This window comes from Aulostomus chinensis, chromosome 16, assembly GCF_037954235.1.
Source record: "Aulostomus chinensis isolate RoL2024-O1b breed Wild chromosome 16, RoL_Achi_v1.0, whole genome shotgun sequence".
In the NCBI taxonomy this organism is placed as follows: Eukaryota; Metazoa; Chordata; class Actinopteri; order Syngnathiformes; family Aulostomidae; genus Aulostomus; species Aulostomus chinensis.
This window is the reverse complement of record NC_141335.1, coordinates 11,740,795-11,764,402: the sequence shown is the minus strand read 5'-3', so window position 1 is coordinate 11,764,402 and position 23,608 is coordinate 11,740,795. Positions and strand designations below refer to the sequence as shown.

The window sequence follows — 23,608 nt, the reverse complement described above, 5'->3', positions numbered from 1 at the left end:
ATTTAAATTTATTATTTTACAGATTTCTGTTTTTTTTTTAGTTGGAATCTAGGGACTTGTTTTCCCATGTGATTATTCTAATACTCTATTAGAAATTACTGGCAGGTGTATGTATTTAATTAAAAGAAAATAAGAAAAAAAATGGTAAAACTCTCATTTTGAACAACTTTCCAGACCATTCAAATGCATCATGGTTACGTCCCTCGCATTTAAAATTGTAAATGCACCCTCAAGCTCCTTTACAGGTGTTAAATTGGAACCATACATTGGAGACACATTCTCAAGACCGTATATTTCCAGAGAAGTCTGTATTCAAAATAATTAAGAATAAAAATACTTGTCAAAACTTACCATCGTGATATTTCATTAAAACTGATGATAATCTATGTGTTTTCATATCAAATACACATTTATTTAACTCAATTCAGATGAAGAAATTTTGATTCTTCTCTTTTGATCTTGACCTGAACGATATATTCTAGTAACTGGGTATTTGTCAAGTATATTTTCGTGACATTTTTGGCTTTATTAAATTTTCCCAAACATGTCCTGGCCTGGAAATTGCTATTTACAAATTCCACAGCTTTTTTGCATTTTTCATTGACATAAACCGTGAAAATTATGATAGAATTTGTATTTTATACAAGTCCATGCAGACTCTGCCTCAGGGGCAAGAGTGAGTCAAGGTCACAGTAGTGGAGGATAATAGGGCTGTGTCCTTGACGATTCCAGAGGGGTCTCACCTTGGGCCTCTGGGACATCTATCCACACATATACACACATTTTCAATTAGAGATATTGCTTTGGTAAGACAGTTAATCAACTCTGGTCTTGTTGGGAGAGTCACCTTTGATGTGATTACTGCAAGTCTGTAAGACACTGCAGCTGCGTCTCAGCTCTCCCTGCCATGGCTTCAAGAGTTGACATAGCTCCAACAGACCAGCCCTTCAAAAAAGGAAAGGCAGCAGAAAACTCCCCAATTCTCTCTCGCTCTCTCCCTCTCTTTCTCTCTCACTCCCTCCCGCATTGACATGATGAGGGTAAGAGGGGGAGAAGGTCATGGGTGATGAGCAGAAAAATGCAGAGACAGTAAGATACACAGTGGCCTCATTCAGCTGCAACCTTTAATAATAAAAAAATGCAGCTTTAACATGCTGGAGCTGCAGGCAGTTGTGGCTCTGATCAGGACGTGCTCGTCTCTGTCTGCACAGCACTGCAGTACTGAGCCGATCACTTCATAATCTTATGGGTGCTGCTGGGGAAATATTTGACTCCAGTGAGGGGCTCACAGACAATACAAGGAACGACAGGTTTGATTGTTCACCGTTATCATGGTAGCTAACATTTATGTATACGGGGATCTCTAACATACCATTACATGGGGGGGGCCACACCGGCCACCCCACCCCCCGAAAGGAACCCTGTCCAACCCCTGAAAGTCAAGTTAATTGTATTTTATTTTATTTCATATGTAGCACCGCATCACAACAGAAGTCCTCTCAGGTCACTTTTCCTCTGGAACAGGTCTAGACCCTGCTCTTTTTAAGAAAAAAACTAATTAGGTATATATTAATGAGCTAATTTATGCAAACATATTTCATTTCACTCTCTACATCATGTAATTCTCCTCTGTTTTCTATACTGCTGATTTAAACGGCAGCCTGCTCCCAAAATCTCAACTTGAGGCCAGTTTAAACTGAAGATTCACCAAGAAATGGGTTGAACCTTGCGAAGTTCTAAAACCTGCCAATTTACACCACTGCAACTAGATGAGATGGTGCATTGTTTCCATAGTAATCACGCTCTGCACTTTCACTGCACACAAATGCACAAAAACTGACAACCAGTGTCACGTCAACCCTAACTCCATAAAAGCAGGTGAAAATATCTGCTTTTTTTTTTTTCCTTTTTTAAATGCACCCGTGCTAATTGTGGGACCAGTGGCAAACACTAGCTCCGCTGCTGGTAACAACCAGAGTAGCTCTCCTGCTGCTGGTCCAAGCAGAGAACAGAGAGGCGGCTCACCTGCTGTAGCCCCTCCCCCTGACAAGCAGCACAAGTCCAGTCACCACAGAACAACAGGTCTCAAGCCAGCCTGGCTGTTAGGGAGGAAATACTCCTCCTGGCTGTAAAAGACTGATATGGGTAAGTAAGAAAGGAAATTATAAATAAAAGTGACTAAGTAACCATAGCAATGAACTTTGGGGAAATACTGGACTCTAATGCTCAAGTCATCAATGGAGCAAGAGTATAAGAAACTGCAAGAGGCAGTGTTTCGTCCCTCTTTTACTCTATTCTTTAGAAACCATACACACTGACAACTAGAACATGATTATAGCTTCTGTCCCGTAAGAGGTCCCCACAGCTGTTTTTGTGTGTGTGTGTGTGTGTGTGTGTGTGTGTGTGTGTGTGTGTGTGTGTGTGTGTGAGTGTTTATGTGTTTGTGTGGGGTGGGGTGGGGTGGAGGGGCACTCATGCAGCAGCAAGCACTAGTTGCCAGAAGCATCAATATATACAAGTTTCAATATCAAACTGACATTTATAAAGAGTTACCCTGCAGGAATAGATTCATTCAAACATACAACAAACAGCAGTAAATTATTCAAAATTTAACTCAAAACCGTACAGTAATATTGGCAAAACTGCGTTCTTTAATCATTGCTGTCATATATTATGTGGCACATTTGATATATTATTTTGGATCCCATGAAGTGTTTGAGAGGTTAGAGTGCATCCGCCATCTTGATACCCATGTTTTTACGCAAACAGAGAATATGCGCATTTGCCAGCAAATTAAATGATGCAACAGTCGTTTGTGTGTCTTTATGGATGTTCTGATGTGTTATCGAGTAAATATTTGCAGACATAGCAAGGACCCCCCCACAGGACATTGTTGATAAATTGATTTTTATGGGGTTTCATAGGTGAGTGACCTCAGTTTTGTCAGTGTTGCTGGTTATCTGAATAAGGTTTGCCTGATGTTGTGATTATATCTCGAAATAATCGACCTCTAAGTACTCACAAGAATCGGAAGAGTTGTGCTGCTCTATAGTTACATGTTTGAGCATTAGTCACTTTCATCAATGCTACCTATTCAAGAGCATTTCCAAGCTTTTTCAAAAATATAGTATCCATAAAAAGCTCAACTAATGCCAAAATATAAGGTCCCTTCCACTTAATTTATGATCCATCATGACCAAAAAAAAAAGAAAAAAAAAGAAAAGAAAAGAAGACATGACATCATTGAAAGCCGTGGCTCCATTGGCACCGCAGTCGTCCTGACAAGTTTTCTTCAGGTAAAAGTCAAAACATTGCTCCCAGCTATTACTGATAGTACTGTCTGCTTACGTAACCAGCACATACTCTCCCACAGAATAAACACAAAGCCCATGACGGCTGTAGAGAAAGGCTACTCAAGTTTCTGTTGACACACACACACACAGACACACAACAAAATCTGACTTCTCAGAGCTTTGCCTTTTCCCACCACGATAACACGGTCACGAGAGCGAAATTTGTTGTGGTGTAACTACAAAAGGGTACAAAATGTGAGTTTGTGGTCAGAGAATGAAAAACTTAATCATGCTGGTCAGGCACAGGAAAATCTACGCAAGCAACTCGTCTCATGGGAGAGGAATGAGGAAGTGATGTGGGGTTTGTGCCTGTGACTTTAGATATCCAAAATCAAGCTCTTATCTCTGATTGATGTTTTTGAACACAATTTGGCTCTGCAAAAATGAATCAAGTGTTGGCTAATAAACTTGCAAAATTTATTCTGTGTGCGCCACTAATAAGTCTCTGAGGAACAAAGCCCGGTATGAACAGAGACGTAGACAAGGGTCGATGAGTTATATTGTGCAATAAAGGGTGTGCATGCATCTCTTATCAGGGCGCTGCTACAGCACAGGCACATTCAATGTGTTCTCTACGACATGCTGCAAAAGAGTCCCTGCAGCTCATTGTGTTCAGATAACAGTGACCCCCTATTTACCATCCTGGCCAGCAATTACGACACTGCATTCTCACCCCCCCCAAGCCCCTGGTTTGTATACGCAAGGCAGTAAGGCTATGGGTGTCATTTCTAGACAATACCTCACATCACAGATGGTAATATAGAGGCCATTTTGTTTTATCAGGTGAACACCAGAAGCTCTATCTCATTCAAACACACACATATCTCTATATTCTCCAGTGACAGGAAAGGAGGCAATCGATTACACAGTTTTCTAAAGGCACTAATCTTGTTTGAAATTATGTAAGGACGACAATTTACATAGCTGTCCTCTTGAACAAGGATTGATGATAACAATGCGCATGAGTTGCAGAGTGAGGTCATGCACTAGACAGCCAAACACAACCTGGTCTCCACCGCTAAGATGATTAATTCACTGATCAAGCTGTTTTACTGGAAGCACCAGTCTGAGCAGAGACGGCCGACATTACAAGCACAGAGGATTGGTTGACATGTTCAACTCCCTATTCTCATTATCTGAAATAAAAACACGTGATTCTAATTAAAACAAAAGACACTAACTGCCAAATTAATAACATCGTGTGGCCACAATGATGAATCAATCTCTGGTTCGATGTAAACAACACATCTGCTGGTTTCTAACTCTGATTATCGGTTCAATAAGAAAAAGCAACAGGGTGTGGTGATGTTAACCCCTACCACCACCAATACACGTCTAATTTTGTATTATTAAAATAACAGATGGGGCTGTAATGTATTGGATCATTCATGATATATTTCAACCAATTCCTCTTCATGATAAGAATTTCTTATACTGTTGATATCATGCCACTTCAGGTACCACCATTAAAATGTTATTTTTACTTGATGCATATGTATTTTAACAAAATTTTCATGTGTTTATCTGAGATAAAACTGCATATTTGGATGTTTGGCATTTGCATTTCAACTGGAATTTTGATTTGTGCGAATCAAAATTTTATTCTATTATCCATCCATCGTCGTCTTCCGCTTATTCTTTACTAGTAAGGGTCGCGGGGGCTGGAGCCTATCCCAGCATCTACGGGCAAGAGGCAGGGCTCACCCTGGACAGGTTTATTCTATTATTTTTAAGCCAACTAAATTATGTCGTTTCCTCTTCCAAGAAAAGGAGATCATGTGGTCCCCTGTGTGTTTCCAGTCACAGGAGAGCTCAAAAAGTTGAGGATGATCTTGATGATGATATTTTTCAAAATACCATAAGGAACAACTGATAAACTTTTGGAGGCGATCTGGATAAAATTGTTCATCCTGGACCCTGAAGCCTGTTCTAGGTCATAGGAAGGACATAGTTACTAGCAGTTATTTTTTCTTGAAACATCATAGCTGACATACTATCAGATTCCTCGAGTCTATGTGAAATAATTTAAGATTCCAGATATCATCTTGATCATATTCTGAATGTGATCCAGAAGAACTATTTTTTGATAGAATGGAATAATCACTGAAAGCTCTTGACACTGTTCTATATAAACATAACATCACATGGTAGGGGTTTAAAATCTATATTACCCACCCGAGTAAAGGCAGATTACTATACATTTAAGTGAAAATAGTCATTAGCACCAGCCCTGAGGCTATTATTTTATTAGAAGACAGAGATGTAAAAGCAACTGCTCTCCCTACACACTTCCGTGAAGTGCTGAAAGACAAAGCCTTACACTGCAGCCATAAAACGGACCTGATGGTGATGATGATGATATGGCAGGGGTCCAGGGCTGAGGTTGCAACGGCAAGCCAGACTTGGCTCATAACCTCGGCTTGTTGTATATTCTGAGGTGCCAATATTTCTACTAACACAGCAATTTTCTGAATAAAGTTTCCTGAACAGGACTAGCTCAACATGGAGTATAAAATACACAAAAACAATGCTGTTCAACAATGTTTATCAAGAATATCCTGTTAAGTAAATAAAAGTCGTTTGCTAAAACAGCATGAAGTGATCTCTCTCTCTCTCTCTCTCACACACACACACACACACACACACACACATCTGTCACAGCTAATAAACTTCACAACACCAACCCTGGCTGCCATAGTGATGGATAGGGTAGCCGCATTATCCCACGTCCATTTAAATACACATTACTGCTACATCGGTAGTAATATCACCGTGTTTGTGCGGTGACACTTAAAGTCGAAACAATAATTTAAAGACATGGGGCATCTTTGAGATGTTAAGTGAAGTAAATGAAACAGAAACTCACCGGCATCATTTTAGCTTCGTACCGCATTTAGCTAACAAACATGAATCCCGGCTGCCAGTTTCGACGGAAGGAGAGAGAGCCTGACGGTCACTTTAATCCCCGAGCTTAAACCCGCGGTGGGAAAGGCGACTTTCTCCTGCTTGGGCCACCCGTCCTGCATTTAAAACAAACAATATTGTTGTTTTATGTAGTTCAAATACACAAAACACACATACATGTCCCGTGCTGTGGACCTGTTGCAACAAATAACAAGGCCTCCACTTGAAAAGTTTCCGTTGTAGATGGTGAAGCATCGCTTAGAACTTTGTAACCTCTCACTTCCAGCGCCAAATACTCCGTAATAACTCCCTTCGCAACACATGGAATAAATTAAATATCTAGGCCGGATATATTTGGATGAATTTAAGATTTTACCTACCCGGGGACTCAAAGGTATTCAGCCCAAAAGCCCGTTGAGTGACGGTGGTGCTCCGTAGCTCGCAGCCGATCCCAGAGTGACGTGTGAGGAGGAGCTCGGTCCACTTTGGAATTCAAGCTCCGCCCCTCGCCGGGGAAAAAGAGAACACCCCCATCATGACGAGTCCCGTGTTTGTAGGAAAATAGACCGCTTTTTCTCACATTCACACCCACATACAATAAACACTATTTCACACAGGTTTAAATATTTATTTTCTCGCCAAATTCTTGTGACAGGGAGATATTTATTTCTATTTTAGCGTCGGTAGGAGAACGACAGAGCTGAAGAAAGAGGTGTCACTCTGTTTGTATTTGGCAATAGCAAAGCAATTAGGGAAGGGGTTTACCTGACCAAGAGGTCGAACAATAAACCAAGACAGAGGTTTTCAAGTGAGAGATGACCTCAGTCTAAGTGAAACAATTGTATATTCGGTTTTTTTTCTTCGTCTTTTTTGTATAATTTATCAGAAGGACAACACACGGAACAGGCCAAATGTATGGGTGCCAAGAAAGGTCTTACTTGCATTAAAATAATTTTGGCATAAACAGGATATTATCCGGTTATCACAAGATAAGGAGCTTCATTATGACAAGATAAATGAACCTGTTACAAAGAGCTATTATCTTGTCATTGTGAGATAATAAGCAGATAAACTGATTTAAGGAGTCATTCACCAAATCCCTGTTAAAAAAACAAAAAAACAAACAAACCTGTGTACTTAAACTTGCATGGCTTGATTTTTGTATCTGGATATAAGACATCGTTTACCAATATCACAAGAAAACTGATAATAATCTCATTATCAGATAACAAAAGTCCATACAATATGTTTCCCTACAAGAGATCAGGGGTTCCACATGCATAGATAACGGCTTGAAAATTGTCACAACTGATTTAAGATGAAAATTTAGATCAAAAAGTTCTCATTATTGATCATCACATCAGTGTAATGATATGTAATGAATGCTGGTGTGTGTCTTTTTTTTAATGTATCAAACGTATGTAAATATAATATACACATGAAGTATGTACAGGTAGAAATGAGTCTGATTGAGAACAGTGACCCGTCTTTTTCTTTATAGACGATCTTTAGATAAAATACAATACCCAGCATTCACATTCGACGGCAAGGTGAGGGTCCAAACTTCATCTGAACCACGCAGCACGTTTAGTGCACGTTGGAGCCTCCCTGGACTGACGTAGCCCGTTGTTGTGCAGGTGTTTTGCATAAGGAAGCTCCTTGCTTTCGTCTCACTAGTGTGCCAGCGGACGATACCTGCAGCCATGGCTAACCAGGTGGCCGCCATGTGTGAGCAGCTTATCAAAGCTGTGAATGTGATGATGGATGCTGAAACGAGCCAAACTTACCGACTGGAGGCCCTAAAGGTAGCATCATGATTGGTCGCTAGCTAACCGCTTGCTAGCTTAACTTGTTATATTTGTAGAGAAAGTGGATACAGTTGCTTTCATAGCTGAATAAAACGCGTCATTTTGTCGTCAGAGGAAGCAGGAATAGCGTCTATCATACTTTTTCTTTACATTACTATACTAATATCGCATTAACGATGATGTTCAGGTGCTTTGCGGGCTTTGTGGTTGTAACCTCACTACCACATCCACCGGTTCTCCTTCATTCATTCTCAGAAGTGGCAGTATCTGGTTTAGTAACTTACACATTTGCTTAACAGGATGTTATTAAAGATAATAGTGCTTATTGCTAAGACACACGTAGCCTGAACGGCTATTCCATAAGTCTATTATGGCTACGGCTGTGCTGTTAAATGCTATCATTCACCTAGCTTGAATGGCTAACGTTAGCTGTTCGGCTATCTCGTAGCCTTGTGTTATTTAACAGTCTTATATGATTGGAATGACACTACTCCTGTCTCATGAATTATATTCATAACGACTATGTTTAATTTACAGTTTTGTGAAGATTTTAAGGAGACCAGCTCCATCTGTGTCCCATGTGCCTTACAGTTAGCTGACAAAACCCAGCTCGCTGTAGTGAGACACTTTGGTTTTCAAATGTTGGAGCATGTTATCAAGTGAGTGTAACATCATGATGAAGCTTTAAAAACAACTGTAAAATTATAAATTGGCGAGTAAGAAGAGATTACCTTTTTTCCTCAAAGGTTTAGATGGAATGATATGCAGCAAGAAGAAAAAGTCCAGGTGAAGGAGTGTGCCATGCAGCTGTTATCAAATGTAAGTATGGTAGTGTACATCATAACCACGTGATATATGGTTCAGTTTAAATTTCTTATTGAGACTTGATCATTTCCTGCTTGTATCAGGGTACCCACCCTATCTTGGAGGAAGAGAGCCATATCAAAGACGCCCTTTCACGAATCATAGTGGAAATGATCAAGAGAGAATGGCCTCAAAATTGGCCAGACATGTTGAAGGAGATGGAGAAGCTAACCAGCCAGGGTGTAAGTGAATTGTGAATGTAATAATAAACTAGTAGTAGTCACATTAATTGTAACCCTGCTTCACCAGGACATCATAATATTTGTTACATATTGATAATAGTGCAGCTCTTTTATTTCAAAGTGTGTAAAGTCAAACTAGAACTGAATTGTATGTGTGACAGGAAGCCCAGACAGAGCTGGTGATGTTGATCCTGCTGAGGTTGGCGGAGGATGTCATCACCTTTCAGACGTTGCCCCAGCAGCGCCGCAGAGACATCCAGCAGACGCTTACGCAAAACATGGACAGCATCTTCACTTTCCTCATGGCCATTCTGCATCTTAATGTTGAAGACTACCGCAAATTGGTATGATTGATAAATTAACATGATATTGTTGAGTCATAATCATCATTAAAGTTAATGAAATATTGTGTTGTTTTATTCAGAAAGGGATCCCAGGACATGAATTGAAGGTGAGAAATTAGAGGTATTATAAGATAAACCCGCCATGGCCTTGATTTGGTTACTTGATTCAGCTTCCACCTCCTTCTAGTGCTCCCATACTCAGGCCCGAGCTCACTGTCGAGTGGCTGTGACGACACTGAACACACTTGCTGGCTACATAGATTGGGTGTCTCTGGTACATATCACCTCAGGAAACTGTCATCTGCTGGAGATATTGTGTCTGTTGCTGAGTGAGCCCGAGCTGCAGCTGGAGGCAGCCGAGTGTCTGCTCATCGCCATCAGCCGGAAGGTGAGTCATAGGGCTTCCCTTTGGGCACAGTAACTCACCATGGCTGTTTTACGTTCTTACAGTGGAAGTGCAGAGCATGATTGCTATGGAAGCAGTACACCATCTCATCTAGTTGCAGTGGTGTAAATTGGCAGGTTTCAGAACATTGCAAGTTTCAACCCATTTCTATGGGTTCATTTGTGTATTTTTTTTAATGTGTATTTATCATTCATGAGTCTCAGTCACAGCTGCCATTGGCCAATCAGCATGGCTATCCCTTCCCACCTTTATTTTTCAATGATACAGATGCAGATGAATACATTTTAAGTTTATTCGGGAGTATCTGCCCTCTCTGCTTTTTTGTTCGCATATATTTAAAAAAATCTGCGCCCTAGAAATCCTAAATTGTTAACTGTATCATGTTTGTTTGGTGAAACAGCATTTACACTCTGCACCACTGCACTATTGCACTTTGACATTTAGTTTTTAAAGAGTTAAGTTCTAAATTAATTCCAGAAGCTATAAGTCTACTCTGTCTTGGAAAGCAATAAGGATTCAGCTTCCTTGTATGTTTATGTGTACTTTGCCAATGAATGTAATTATGATTGCATCCATCAATATGATGAGACTTGCTAGAGTACATCTTAGAGCATCCTGGACATTTTGATGATAATAAATTGCTCATAAAGGTGTTGTTCCTCCACAGGGCAAGCTGGAGGACAGGAAGCCGTTCATGCTGCTGTTTGATGATGTGGCCATCCATTACATCCTATCCGCAGCCCAGTGAGTATAAATGATGTCTCTTCACAATCTGTATTCCACACTCTTTGCTGTCTCAGACTGCTGTGTTTGTGTCCGCAGGTCAGCAGATGGACTGGAATCTTCTGGTACACAGTAAGTAAAGGGACACATGATCACTGCAGTGCAGTGCAGCGACAGATATTTAGGTCGTTAAATATCTATTGGTGACTTGTGTTTGTATTGTAGACCAGTGGAGGTGGTGGAGCGGCGTTATGCTTTCCTAAAGAGGCTGTGTCAGGTGCTGTGTGCTCTGGGAAGCCAGCTCTGTTCACTAGTGGTGAGTCTGTTACAAATTGAGGATAAATTTAATGTCTCAAAATACTTCTGTTCAATTTTGACCGGCCCGTAAAATCACAGTGGCGTGTTTCAGCAGTTAGATATCGTGTCATGTCCTCAGGGTTCAGATGTCGAGGTGGAGGTGCCTGCAAATCTCATCAAGTACATGGAAGCAATTCTAGCTTTTACGACACATGCCAGTGTGGTGAGACGAAAATTATGTCAAGCTAATAAATAGTGAATTTGACTGGATCCAAATATGAGTTCTGTAGCTGTCTTCCCTCCATGACTTGTTTTCCACGTGTGTGCCTTCAGTTTTTAAGGTCATCCACTCTATCTACTTGGGGAGCTTTGTTCAGACATGAGACTCTGTCGCAGGACGCCGTTGTCATGGAGATGGCCATAAAATTCGTCCGAGCATCAATGAACAACCTAGTCAAGGTGAGGGGTTAATATCATGAAATATCATATTGTACCTTTCTGTGAAATTGGATATTGTTACATCCTTTTGATCCTTAGAGGCAAACTTGGTGTTGATTCAGATTTGTACAACTTTCCTGTCCAGATGGGCTTTCCATCACGAAACGATCACCCAAGTTGTCAGTACTCGCGTGTGGACTTTGACAGCGATGAGGACTTCCACTCCTTCTTTAATTGTAAGTAATGCAAGTGTAACAGTTGCTCTGCAGCAAGTGATAAGGTCATTGTTATTAAATGTATCCCCCGAGCATGTTGACTCTGAGTTTTTGATCATTTCCGCAGCTTTCCGAGCGCAGCAGGGAGAAGTGGTGAGGAACGCGTGTCGTATCGTTCCTCTGGAGGCTTTCCACATAGCAGCCGAATGGTTACGCTATCAGATCACCAGCCCGATTGATGTTGGGGACGCCACACGTAAGTACTTGTCCTTAAGACATGAACTGCCTCATTCTGACAGTTACAGAAGCATGCAATGTTTGACTTGATTAGACTACCTAATTTAGGAACTTTGTAAATTACAACAACTCAGAATTTATCATCATTTTTGGTGTGTGTGTGTGTGTGTGTGTGTGTGTGCGCCCACTGAACATCTCTCATTGCGCCGTATCAGCGAAGGCAGCTGAGGGCCTGTGCTCCATGCTGTCTCCATCAGTGATCCAGTGGGATGCCATGACTGTATTCATGGAGTGTGTGGTTGCTCAGATTTTAAAAAACCTCGGGGATCAGGTAGGAACTTGGCCTATTGTCAGTAATGGCACCAAAATGCATCAGAAAACATTTTGATGGCAATGATTGGAAGTTTTGCCCCCCCCCCCCCCACCTGACTCTGTGTAGAAGTTGCCCATCGATCAAAGCATGGAGCTGCTGCAGGCCGTCTTGAACTACGACACCAAAGATCCGCTCATCTTGTCTTGTGTGCTCACCAACGTCTCGGCGCTCTTCCCGTTTGTCACGCACAGGCCCCACCTGCTGACACAGGTCCTCCACAAGGTCAGTCCTTTTATAAATATCACATGCGCATACAATATTTGATTTGTTATTTTTAGCTGTGGGCATATTGAAATGCGTCATGAATTTCTCATCTGCTCTGTCAAGTGCTTGCCTGACCTTTTCGTCAATCTGACAAAACCACAAAATACTCATGACTGCTGTGAATATAATGAACGTAAACTTTCCTATAACTTTCGAGGGTCAATGCTCACACTGTGTGATTGCTGAAGTGGGAGGGGAGGGAGGTTTAGATGGTGACAGAACCATTACATTGCCTGCTGCCAGATCAGTTGAGAACAAATCTCAATTGCGGTAGTCGTGTTTCAACTAGTAGAGGGCAGTCAGCATGTATCTTTAGGACATAAATATGCAGGCAGGACTCAAATGCTTTTTACTAAAATGTCAAGGTCCGGACCTAATGATAAAGCAGCAGAACTAATATACATCAGGTTTTAAGGTGAATAGAGTCACGCGGCGGCAAGTTACTCTAAAAATCTCGTCCTCAAAACAGTCTGAATTCAGACTCACACTGTTCTGTTGCTGAGTTTCTCCTTCTCGAAGGTTCTGTTCATTTTCCTTGTCACTTGGCGTTGTTTCACTGTTTCTTTGGCCCTTCAAGTACCCACAAACGGATGTTTTTAGTTCACAAATACGTTTCACCCTGCATTACATGTGCAAACACACTGTGTCATTTCTTGCGTGATGCTACTTTGAATAAGGCTTACAGTTTGTTTTCAGCTCAAATCAAAGTGTTTGTGGATTACTGAGCATACAGCTTGATAAAGAAGACATGGATTATACCGTAGGATGAAAGTGAGAGTTTGTAAATATAGGACACTTTATGACAGTTTTGCTGTTGTTGGCCTTCAGTCCCCATTAGCTTGTGAGTACTTGAAAGTAAATGTTCACCAACAAATACACTTTTTAGGGTGAAGTATTGTTTTGATAGTTTCACTGTCTGCAGTCTAAGCACCTGGCTTTGAAATACTCATCGGATCTTTGTTTCGTTTAATAAATACTGTATGGATTAACTTTTTGGGGGGCAAGACATGAACTTTGCTGTTTCCTTTTTTTTTCACGACAGTTGTTTAAATCCATCACATTTGAGGTTGGTCAGGAAACGAAGGTGAGTCACCCTAACAGAACCAATTATCACTCCTCTTCTTCGTCCCTCTCATCCGAGACCAAACATGTATCCTCTACCTCCTCAGGCACCTCGGTCCCGAGCTGTAAATAACGTGAGGAGGCACGCCTGCTCTTCCATCATAAAGATATGCAGGGATTACCCACAGTTGATTTTGGTAAATGTCCTTGCATCATTCCAGTTGCTGGGTTTTATTGATGTGGGTCTGAATTACTGAGCAGGCGTGAATGTTTGTTTCTCCATCAAACTCCACAGCCATGTTTTGACATGTTCTACAATCATGTGAAGAAGTTGTTCTCCAGCAACGTCCCTCTGACTCACCTGGAGAAGTGCTCCCTAATGGAAGCTCTGGTTCTCATCAGCAACCAGTTCAAAGACTTTGCAAAGCAGAAGGCTTTCCTCGATGAACTCATGGCCTCAGTGGTTGCCGAGTGGACCTCCGATGAGATGAAGCAGTGCGTTCGGATTCCTTCCATTTGTCCTCAAATTTGAATATGTTTTTGAATGTCGCAGAGAAAGCTCTTCTTTTGCTTTCCAGTGTGCTGTGGAATCCGGTCGTGTTTCTGACCTTTGTGGGTGCTGATCAGGTGGTCACGGAGCAGAGTAAAGAAGCCGATGTAGCAGCCATCAACCGGGGACGGGTAGGTGTCCGAGTGGTGATAAAATGAGTCTGTGTTGGCTCTCAAATGGGCATTTTATATTACAGTCTTAAGTCTTTAACATTTTTCCAGGTGGGCTTCTGTTTATGTGCCATGTTGGGTGTAGTCAAACGAGCCCGTTGGCCTGCAGACCTGGAGGAAGCTAAAGCTGGGGACTTCGTTGTGGGCTACACCCCTACTGGAGCCCCCATCTACAGAAACCCCTTTGCTGCCCAGTTTCTGGCATTGCTGCCCAACCTGCTAGCTCTGATCAGGTAGGAATGAGCTAAGTTGGGACACATCTGATACCCCGTCAGTGAGACATCGGTGAAAGTTTTGTGTTGATCATTTTTGATTCGTCTCTAATGCTTGTTAACCCCCCCCCCCCAGGACTCAGAACAGTCTGTTTACACCAGAGAACAGGGCTCGTCTGAGTGACACCTTCTCCAGGGCCCATGATGTGATGGATTTGGAAAAAAAAGTGGTTCTTGGTAAGTTTTTTGTTTTTGTTTTCCCCCCACAGCGATCTTTCATGTAAAAGACAAGAGATGATTATAAAATTCTGTCTCCAGGTCTCTCTCAGCCTCTTCTGGATGGTTACGACTCTCCTGTCTACAGAACAAACCTGGAGCGCATGCAGGGATTTTTCACCCAGCTGTATGACAGCTGGTGAGAAGTTCATATTTACAGTCCCCCACCTCCCCCCTAATTATCTTACGTGTCTTGTTTACATGTCACACACTGATTAAAATATATGTGTACTTGTGTAGCTTCCAGGTCCTTGGAAACGCAGGTCCTTCCCTGCTGCAGGATTTCTACAACATCGATAGGTTGGCAGAAGAAATAGCCGGCTCTGCTTTTGTCTCCTTCGACCACGTGCCTGACTACAGACTTCGCCCAATGATTCATATCCTTATTTGCTTCGTTTGTGGTTTTTCATCTGGGGATATGCAAGGTGTATTTGTGCAGACGCTCATGTGTTCTGCAGAGTTGGAACTGTGGCGAAAGTGAGGTATGATCCTGGAAAAAAAATAAAAAGCATGTGTCTCCTCCCAGTGCCCCTAGGGCTCATGGGAAATGGAGTTTCTGAGCTGTTAAAGTTTTGTCTCCATCACATAGTTGCTAATTATCTGTGTGTACATGTGCTGTGTGTTTTGAAAGGGAGATTTTAAATATTCACTTCAGGACATACCTTGTGGTGTTATTCGTGTTAGTTTCGGTTTTTTCCCACATTTAATGACAGTGATTGGTAGATTTCGGTATCCACTTGATTTGTCATATTTCCCTAACCGTCTTTACGGCTGTTTCTGAGGCAGTTGGTGCTGTCATGTCCTCAGGAATACTACGACAGTCTCCTCTGCCCCCTGCTGGGCCCTCTGTTCGCCTTCATGCTGCAGGTCACACTTAACTCTTTTTTAAAGAGAAAACAAAAAGTCATTTAAGATATCTGTTACTCTTTCAGTGACTTTTTTTTCCTCTAATTCTCATGTTTTTGCTTCTTTTTGATTCTGTAGACTCTGAACAACAAGTGGCAGGTCATCAATCAGAGGACGTCCATCAAGTAAGTCTCATGCGTTTCAGTGTAATTCAGTTTTGAATTTAATTGAAGTTCTGAAATTACTGTAAAGGCTTCAATTACTGTCTTAATGGCTCTGTTACATTGCTGTGTTTCATATAATCGTACCTGAAGGTGATCTATCAATTTGTATTTATTCATTTTAGTGGTGAGGAGGAGGAGGAGGAGGTGGTGTGCCAGGAGAGTCAGGTGACACAGGAGATGCTGGAAGAGCAGCTGGTCCGACTGCTCACCAGGGAGGTTCTGGATCTTCTCAGTAAGTTTGCTGCTCGTCTCTTAGGAAATGCACTTTTTTTTCCTTTTTTTTTTTTTAACATTCACAGCACACACACATCCAAAAGGAGTCATGTTCATATTAATCAGGCACAAATTAATTCTGTCGGTCCAAAAAAAACCAAAACAAGTCAGTCGGGCTGTCTGTTCTGCTGAGGAGAAGTGGCCAGTTTATCTTTTTTTTTTTTTCTTCAGAGCAACATGACTGTTTCTGGCAGGCTGTTTATGATTATGAGTTGGTGAGGGTGGGGGAGGATCATTAAAGCAGCCCCCAGATGATGTCATGTGTATGTATGTTGTTAGTTGTGCTTTAAAAAATCTTGTTACTAATTGCTATTCGTAGCTTTCATTAAAAAAAAAAAAAAATCGTAGACAGGAGATCTTTGCCATGGCGTTTATACGGAGCACAGGAAGATACGTTTTGTCTTCCTGTTTGAACTACTCTCAGCAGCATTGCAAATGTGAAACGTGAATCCCCATAAACCACCAAGTCAGGTTAACGGTTCAGTAGTTTATCTTGCCTGGTGTTAGCTACATAGCATATGTAAAACTGATTTTAAAAAGCACTGTTTATTGCAAACGACTTAATCACAGTGAAGTTTGTTATAAATAAATCGGCTGTTCCTGTCTAAAGGGTATGAAATTAAGCTTGTGGCTTATCGCCCAGTCCTGCGTGTGCACTTAAGCCGCGTGCTAAGATTGTGCTTCTGCCGGCTACGAAGCCAAAGTGCAGATTTTAGCCACCATTGTTGGTTATATTCAATATATTTAATCTTTTTCATGTATCTGAAGCTCTACTGCTGTTCCCAAGTTCAAATATATTCACGGTGTAAACTAAAAAAAACTATTGGCATCTCAGGTATTTGGTTTTCGATGATGAAAAATATGAGGAAAATAAATGATGAATAGACTGTAATATCAACCCTTACTGACTCATAATAATATGTCTTCTTCCTTTTTAGCTGTGAGCTGTATTTCAAAAAAAGTGCCTGAACAAGCAGCAATTAAGGAGGAAATCGATGGTAAGAGTGAAATCAAAATCTATGTGATTGCTTCGATTTTAATTTTTTAGAGACAAGTTTCTCAGTTTTGTTTAAATGTGCATTCTTAGAGGAAGACGTGATGATGGATTCGGTGCAGACTGCCTCTCCTGCACAGCCCACAGAGGAGCTGACTGAGCTGGGGAAATGTCTGCTGAGGCACGAGGTCAGACTGGGACACAGAAGGGAGCAGGCGACATTGTCATTCTTTACGGGCTGCGTATAAACTCAAGAGTTCTCTCTCTCCCTCACTCTTTTTTTTTTACAACATTTTTTTATTCTTTTTACCAGAACATCTACATGACCCTGTTGACTCTCTCCTTCACCTCAATATCGTGGAAAGACACCACAAACTGTCACCGCACTGCTTCCATGGTCTGCTGGACTCTTCTGCGACAGGTAGCACAATATAAGTCTGTTTCCTTTTTTTTTTTCTTTTCTTTTTTTTTAATCTTCCACAAAACCCATAAAGCTATCAAAACTGACAATGTGGTATTCTGTCCGTCAAAACTTTCCATTTTCTCTAGTCATGTCTGTGGCATTCATCCCGAGGCTGCCTACAATAGACATGTTAGTTTTTTTGTTTTCTTTATTTGAAGCTCTATATCAGATTATTAGATTTAAAAAAAAAAAGAGAATCATGGCTGCGCACATTCCGAAAGGACTATAAGGAAGCCCACATGTAGCACTGATAAATTGGAACTATTTTATTAAAGACATTTTCGTTCTACACACTCCACTGTTCATTGACAGAATACTGCACTGAACAGACTACCCCTGTAGCCTTCAAAGCACTGTCGCCACCCTTTGGACTCAGTTGGCAGGTGTTTGACCGCCGTAGGCTTAGGAGGCATTTTCTAATCTCATAGCAAAGGTTTAGCTTTCCTGTGATCGAGAACGCTTTGCTTCAAAGTTTCATGGGAACGTCCAAAGGACTGCTGTTTTTGATTATGTACTTGCCACTCAAGTGTTTGTTTGTTTTTTTTCTTTCTTAACACAGGTTTTGAAGAAATTTAAACAGGATATCAGCTCAAAGCTCTGTAAAAATTATTTAAATTTCGCAACTGCATAAAGATATCCCATCGCTCATCAACATATGAGGACACTTTGAGTCTTGCTATAATGTGTTGTTTTTTTTTTTTCCTGCATATTTTTTTTCTGCTGTCAAACACATTTCATTCAAGAAATTCCCTTTGCTATAGTAAAAACACAGTAGCAGGTGAAGCAAACTCAATTTAAAAAGAAAAAAAAAAACCAGTGCAATTGTTTGAGTACTTTCTTCAAATTTTTTGCGCCATTGTTTATAACAGCAGCAAGTAAGAAAAGTACAAATCACCAGATTTCTATATAATTTGTTTGGCATTGGTGGATAGCTCTGGTAGTATTTTAGAAATTTATGAGGTCCCTAGTGTAGCGGTAACTCTTTCATCTTAATATGCGGGGTTACTCACTACCATTGTTACTGAATATTTTTCTTAAAAGGTTGGAGTTTAATTTCCTCTTATGTGTCCTTCCTGTGCCCCACGTCTCTGTCAAGGTTGTGGTGGGAAATCTTCTTCCCGAGGCAGTCACGTGGTTCTTCACCAGCGTTCTTAGGGCCCTCCAGGTTCATGGGCAGCACGAGGCCTGCAACGCTACCCTCTGTCAGCTGGCTATGCTCATTTATGAGAATCTGGTAAGATTGATGGCAGTAACATTCTACCGTATCTGACCTTTTTCGGTTGTCTAGGACTGACCTAAATTAAGAGGTCTTTTTGGTCAGGATATTGTGACTCTCAAAGTGTAGATGTGATCTGCGAGATGGACATGCTTGCATTTCTCCATCCATCTCAGCGGCCTCGTTACATAGACCTGAGGGCAGTGATGGTCCAGATCCCCAACATCAATGAGAAGGCTCTGGACAACTACGATCACAGACTGATGGACCCCAAAGCCCTGAAGGTTGGAGACAAGAAGAGGAAAGACCAGTTCAAAAAGCTCATTGCAGGAACTGTTGGGGTAATGCCACATTTTGTCACCAGAGGGCAGTACTGCCCTAGTATAGCTCACTTCAAACAGCTCAAAAGATGTGACCAGAGACGTTAATAGTGCAAGTCATCACTCTGCAGTGTGGTTCAGCCTGTGATGTAAAACTTCTAGACAACAAAAACTGTGCGGCTTCTCAACAAGGTTGCACTCGGTAATGAAATTCTTTCTGGTAGCTCTCAGATAGCTCTGTTTAACCTCCCCCCTTTGCTCTGCCAACAGAAAGCTCTGTGCCAGCAGTTCAGGAAGGAGGTTCACATCCGGAATCTCCCATTGCTTTTTAAAAAGACGAAGCCTGACAAGGATATACTGAACAGTGACGCGATGGGCCTGACAGCACTCTTCTCTCCAGAAAATACTACACTGTAGGACACAGTTGCACAAATGGACTAATAACTGCAGAAAAAGATGTATGCTCACCAGGGTGTACCCCTCCATGTGATCTTGCCAATGCGGCGTGCATCACTCAACATATCTGTCAACGCTGCTCAACTTACCGCTGCTAGCTGATTGTATTATGCTGCACAATTTGATCATGAGTGATTCTTTCCACTAGTCCAATACCAGACCTCATTCAGTTATACTCAGACAAAAGCACACACTACCATTCAAAGTTAAGGGTCACTTATTTGTGAAAGAAAATCCAATATGTTTTTTTTACCATTAAATTTATGTGAAATGGCAGCAATTTAAGCCGTGTTCCAATAACACACAAGCAAGTTTATCGTTGTTAGAGGCTGATGATTAGAAAACCCTTTCGCAAAGCTCAAAACCTAGCACGAACTAAAGAAGCAAACTGGTCTTCATCTGGAGCAAGTGTGGGTGAAGGTACGACAGCCGAAAAATGGCAGGACACTAAGAGCTTTCATCTGAAATGTGCCGGTTTCCTGGGGCTCGGAGGAAAGAAGGCTAATTCCTTACAAGGAATTGCCAAGAAACGTAAGATCTTCAACAACATCGTACATGGAGAAACCCAATCTGGCAAAGTAGAGAGGAGAGAGCAAGACCTTAAGTACATTACTGTCTAGTTTGGGAGCAGATGCCTCTCAGGTACTCAACCAGCAGCTTCATTAAAAAGTATTTACAGGAGACCAGTCTCAACAGCCAAAGGCCAGCTCTGTGAGAAAAAGCTGCATCTCCAACTCGACAAATCAGAATAGAACAAGAGCACAAACCAGGCAGAGAAAGCTTCAAATTTAGATTTGTATACCCACAGCACTTTTTCCCTCAGTGTTCGGATCAGAGTGGAGCCCTTGTTAGGGTCAGACGAAAGGAAAAGGTCCTGGCAGAGTGCTTGACACAACCTGCTAGGCATGGTTAGAGGAATGGTGATGGTCTGGGGCTGCCTTGGTGGTAAAGTTGGAGATCTGTGCAAGGTTAGAAGGATCTCGTAGAAGGAAGGTTCTCGCTCCAATACCCTGTGATTGGAGATTATTTCCTTCAACAACTGGCAAATGACTCAAAACGCAGGTCCAAACTGTACAAGAACTATTTTTGGAGGAAGCAGTAAACTCTGAAGTTGCTGAATTTTAGCCGTTTTGGTATGTAATAGAAGCAGTTTAACTAGACAGTTTGCAAGAAGTGCCAGAAGCGCTTCAGGAAGCTTGGGATGAAATCTCTTAACGATTTTGTCAGCAAATTGAAAACTACTGTGCTAAAAGTCAGCACTGATGTAATTCCTGTGAAGGGGGGATCTCAATAACAAAAGCAACGTTAGAATTTTTCATGTGAATAATTTCAATTGAAAGAATTACTGGCTAATTCATACATTTTCTGGGCACCAGAACACCTTATGTCAGATCTACAGCTGAGGACTCTGGGATTAAGACAGGAACATCTCAATGGTCAGTGTGTTGGACGGGGTAGTGCAGGTGAACTGGGGTCTTCAGCTTCGCCTCTGTACTAATTTCAGTGTTAAAAACTTCCAATGTTGAGGCAGTTCTAAGCTGTAATTAGAATGTTGTCTGGTTGGTCGTAGCTGGAAACTAAGAATCTGCTGGTGGGCGTAATCGTTGGAGGAGGCCCTTTGGGTTCTGGTTGATCCAGGGGTTTACTGAAAGTGTAGAAAAGGACAGATATGTGAGGAGTTTTGGAAGCCATGGAGGAGGGTTTTCAGGAAGCCTCTTGATATTGCTTGGAAGTCTGAGACAGGATTTGAGCTGATGGTGCTTCCCATTTAAAAAAAAAAAAAAAAAAAAAACTCTACGGGATTACGATGGGAAATTAGAGGGCTAACAACGCAGCTATCCATCCAGACCCCTAGAACAGTGGACCAGCTCCTACCTTTACCCATCCAGTCTGTTTATACTAGAAGAAAAGTGTTAGCAGGGTGGCCTCGGGGTGTCATTTGAGCAGTACCAGAGCTGTTGTTATGAGCCGTCCGTGTCTGTAAAACTGCAGTCAGATCTGTGTCCGTATTCTTGGCAATAAGACAAACACATCTCCGCTGGATATTGGTCTCAGTCAGGGCTGTCAGTTGTCTCTCATTCTTCCTGTAATTGTCATCGACAGAATCTTGAGGCACCGCTGGGGGAGGAGAATGTTCAGTTAGGGAATCTCGAGATTGGGTGCAGCAGTTTTGTTGGCCTGATTAAGGTGCTTCTGGCACCTTCCATTCGAGATGTTCCGGGAATGTCCAACTGGTGGGAGGCCTAATGGTGGGCACAGAAAATGTTGGAGGGATTGTATTGCTCATCTGGCCTGGGGAATACGTTGAGGTCCCCCAGGAGACGTTGGACGTGAGCAATAGAAAAGAAATGAATGGAAAATATTTGCAAAACCTTGTTAGTGAATATATTTCATATTTCTACATGTCATGTACATATTAATGGAAAATAGATTTTCAGATTGTATTATGTGTTAAGAGAACATCGTAAAAGCGCAGAATGACCATGAAGCCTAAAAACTATCTTGAAATGGAAGTTTGTCGTGCACTGTGCGGTTTTTTCTTTTTTTTATGGGCAGTATTTACCCATTGCCCATTATCATGCACACTGATCATGTAATTTTTACAACTAGGGAATCACACTGAAAGCCCTGCTGGGCTTTTAAACGATATTCTACATCAGAAATGGGTATTTAATTACATCCAAACAAGCAAAGTCAGTAAAACCAATAGCAGCGGGAGCTGACTTTGAAAGAAATTGGATTTTGCGGTCTTTGGAGAGGCGAAGACATTCAATAGAGGCACATGTTGGCAGATATGTTGTGCGACCATGCTGCTGCGGTCAAAACTGTTACATTCCTGGTCAAAAAGAGGAAGAACAATCTAGGACAAATGCTGGTACACATACTGTATTTTAATTTGACTGGGTGAGATTGATGTTTATGATTTTGAAGTATATGCTATTGGTACCTCAGGTGTGAAGTTTCCCACGATAATGAAAAAAAAAAATAACTGGAGTGTATTTTTAAAATGGATGTAAATGAGCAAGAGTTTTCAGTATTACAGAAACTATACAGTACTAGGTTCTATAAATCATTGGTTGCAGTTTTACAGTTGATCATATTAGCACAACCTACACAGTTAAAGTACTGATTTAAGATATCTTTTTAATTATGCTGAATTAAAAAGACATTTTGTGCCAAAGCACTCAACATAGAGCCCTAAGAGTCACGTCAGAGGAGCCACTAACAGCTTTAACAAAGACTATTTAAGGTTGTGCTCAACTAAGGTGTAGCTTAAACCAAGTTTTTCTGTCATATTTAAGCTCTTTAGTTGGATACTTTTCACATTCTGTGTTCAGACTGTTTTTATCATCTAAAAGATGAACCAGCACTACATTCCTATATTGTCCGAGGAATTATTTTTGAGTATATAGTATGATATTATGACTGTATTTTGCTCTGATGGAGCTGTCATAGTAGAGAAAGGTTTTCATTTATGTAGGTTTTAGCCCAATATTGATTGGAATTACTTTCTGTATTTTGATTGGAGTGAGACCTGTCACTACTTTGCATGCTTATGGTGCAGACAAATCTACATATCAGATATTGCACTAAGAACACATTCACATCAGACCACCAGAAATAGGAACTTTCATGAAGCTTAGTTTCCAAATGAAATGAACTCGCTGTCTTTGTAGTGATTGTTCACATGTGGCCATTTTTCAAAATGCTTGTTGAACACTAAAATGTACAAAGAAGACAAAAAGGATTTTCAAAGGTGTAGTGTGGTTTATATTTTTGTTTTAAAATAAAGTGATTTAATTTGTCCACATTTCCTCAACTTTATTTGTACACGCACATTGTGACCTTTTACAAGATGATCAACAAGATGTTGTATTAACTGCAGTAATGACTAAAATATGGCAAATGGCACGCCAGTCATTAAAATTGTACGTTTTTCCCACTCGAGTGTATAAATGCACTCATCTATAGACCCAGTTTATTAATGATATTGATACAAATCTTTATATAACACCTTACATACAGAGAATGCAGCTCAAACTGCTTTACATGCAATCGTGTTAAAAAAAAAGAATAGTAACAATGGAGTACACGGATAAAAAGATGGAAACTGACCAATAAAAAAAAGTCACTCAAA

The 23,608-nt window shown here is 41.1% G+C and overlaps 2 protein-coding genes across 4 annotated transcripts in view; one reads left to right on the top strand and one right to left on the bottom strand.

The window, feature by feature from the left end:
• The window catches only part of tp53bp2a (tumor protein p53 binding protein, 2a), a 34,550-nt gene extending 27,788 nt beyond the window's left edge, over positions 1–6,762 (bottom strand). For all 3 annotated transcript variants that reach the window (XM_086180137.1, XM_086180135.1, XM_086180136.1), the window contains exons 1-2: positions 6,638–6,762; positions 6,220–6,373 (exon numbers count right to left, since the gene is read on the bottom strand). In XM_086180137.1, the coding sequence (XP_086036263.1) occupies positions 6,220–6,246 (27 nt within the window). In that variant the 5' untranslated portion in view covers positions 6,247–6,373; positions 6,638–6,762. The remainder of the gene's footprint in view (positions 1–6,219; positions 6,374–6,637) is intronic.
• Positions 6,763–7,817: 1,055 nt separating this feature from the next.
• On the top strand, positions 7,818–23,273 carry xpo5 (exportin 5). Its single transcript, XM_086180731.1, has 33 exons — positions 7,818–8,062; positions 8,603–8,724; positions 8,812–8,884; positions 8,974–9,111; positions 9,273–9,455; positions 9,536–9,562; positions 9,643–9,843; positions 10,529–10,605; positions 10,684–10,716; positions 10,810–10,900; positions 11,021–11,104; positions 11,215–11,340; positions 11,465–11,555; positions 11,662–11,790; positions 11,987–12,102; positions 12,211–12,366; positions 13,451–13,492; positions 13,578–13,667; positions 13,766–13,965; positions 14,049–14,151; positions 14,242–14,423; positions 14,539–14,639; positions 14,721–14,817; positions 14,919–15,055; positions 15,448–15,545; positions 15,663–15,709; positions 15,871–15,980; positions 16,960–17,019; positions 17,109–17,203; positions 17,329–17,436; positions 18,575–18,712; positions 18,871–19,035; positions 19,285–23,273. The coding sequence occupies exons 1-33, from the start codon at positions 7,961–7,963 to the stop codon at positions 19,429–19,431; spliced, it is 3,669 nt and encodes a 1,222-aa protein (XP_086036857.1). The 5' UTR covers positions 7,818–7,960; the 3' UTR covers positions 19,432–23,273.
• The last annotated feature ends 335 nt before the right edge of the window (positions 23,274–23,608 follow it).

Coding starts and splice junctions, on each gene's coding strand:
- xpo5 (XM_086180731.1), top strand. CDS start 7,961: ATGGCTAACCAGGTGGCCGCCATGTGTGAGCAGCTTATCAAAGCTGTG. Junction 11,105..11,214: donor TTACGACACATGCCAGTGTG/GTGAGACGAAAA, acceptor GTGTGCCTTCAG/TTTTTAAGGTCATCCACTCT. Junction 17,204..17,328: donor AATGTCTGCTGAGGCACGAG/GTCAGACTGGGA, acceptor TCTTTTTACCAG/AACATCTACATGACCCTGTT.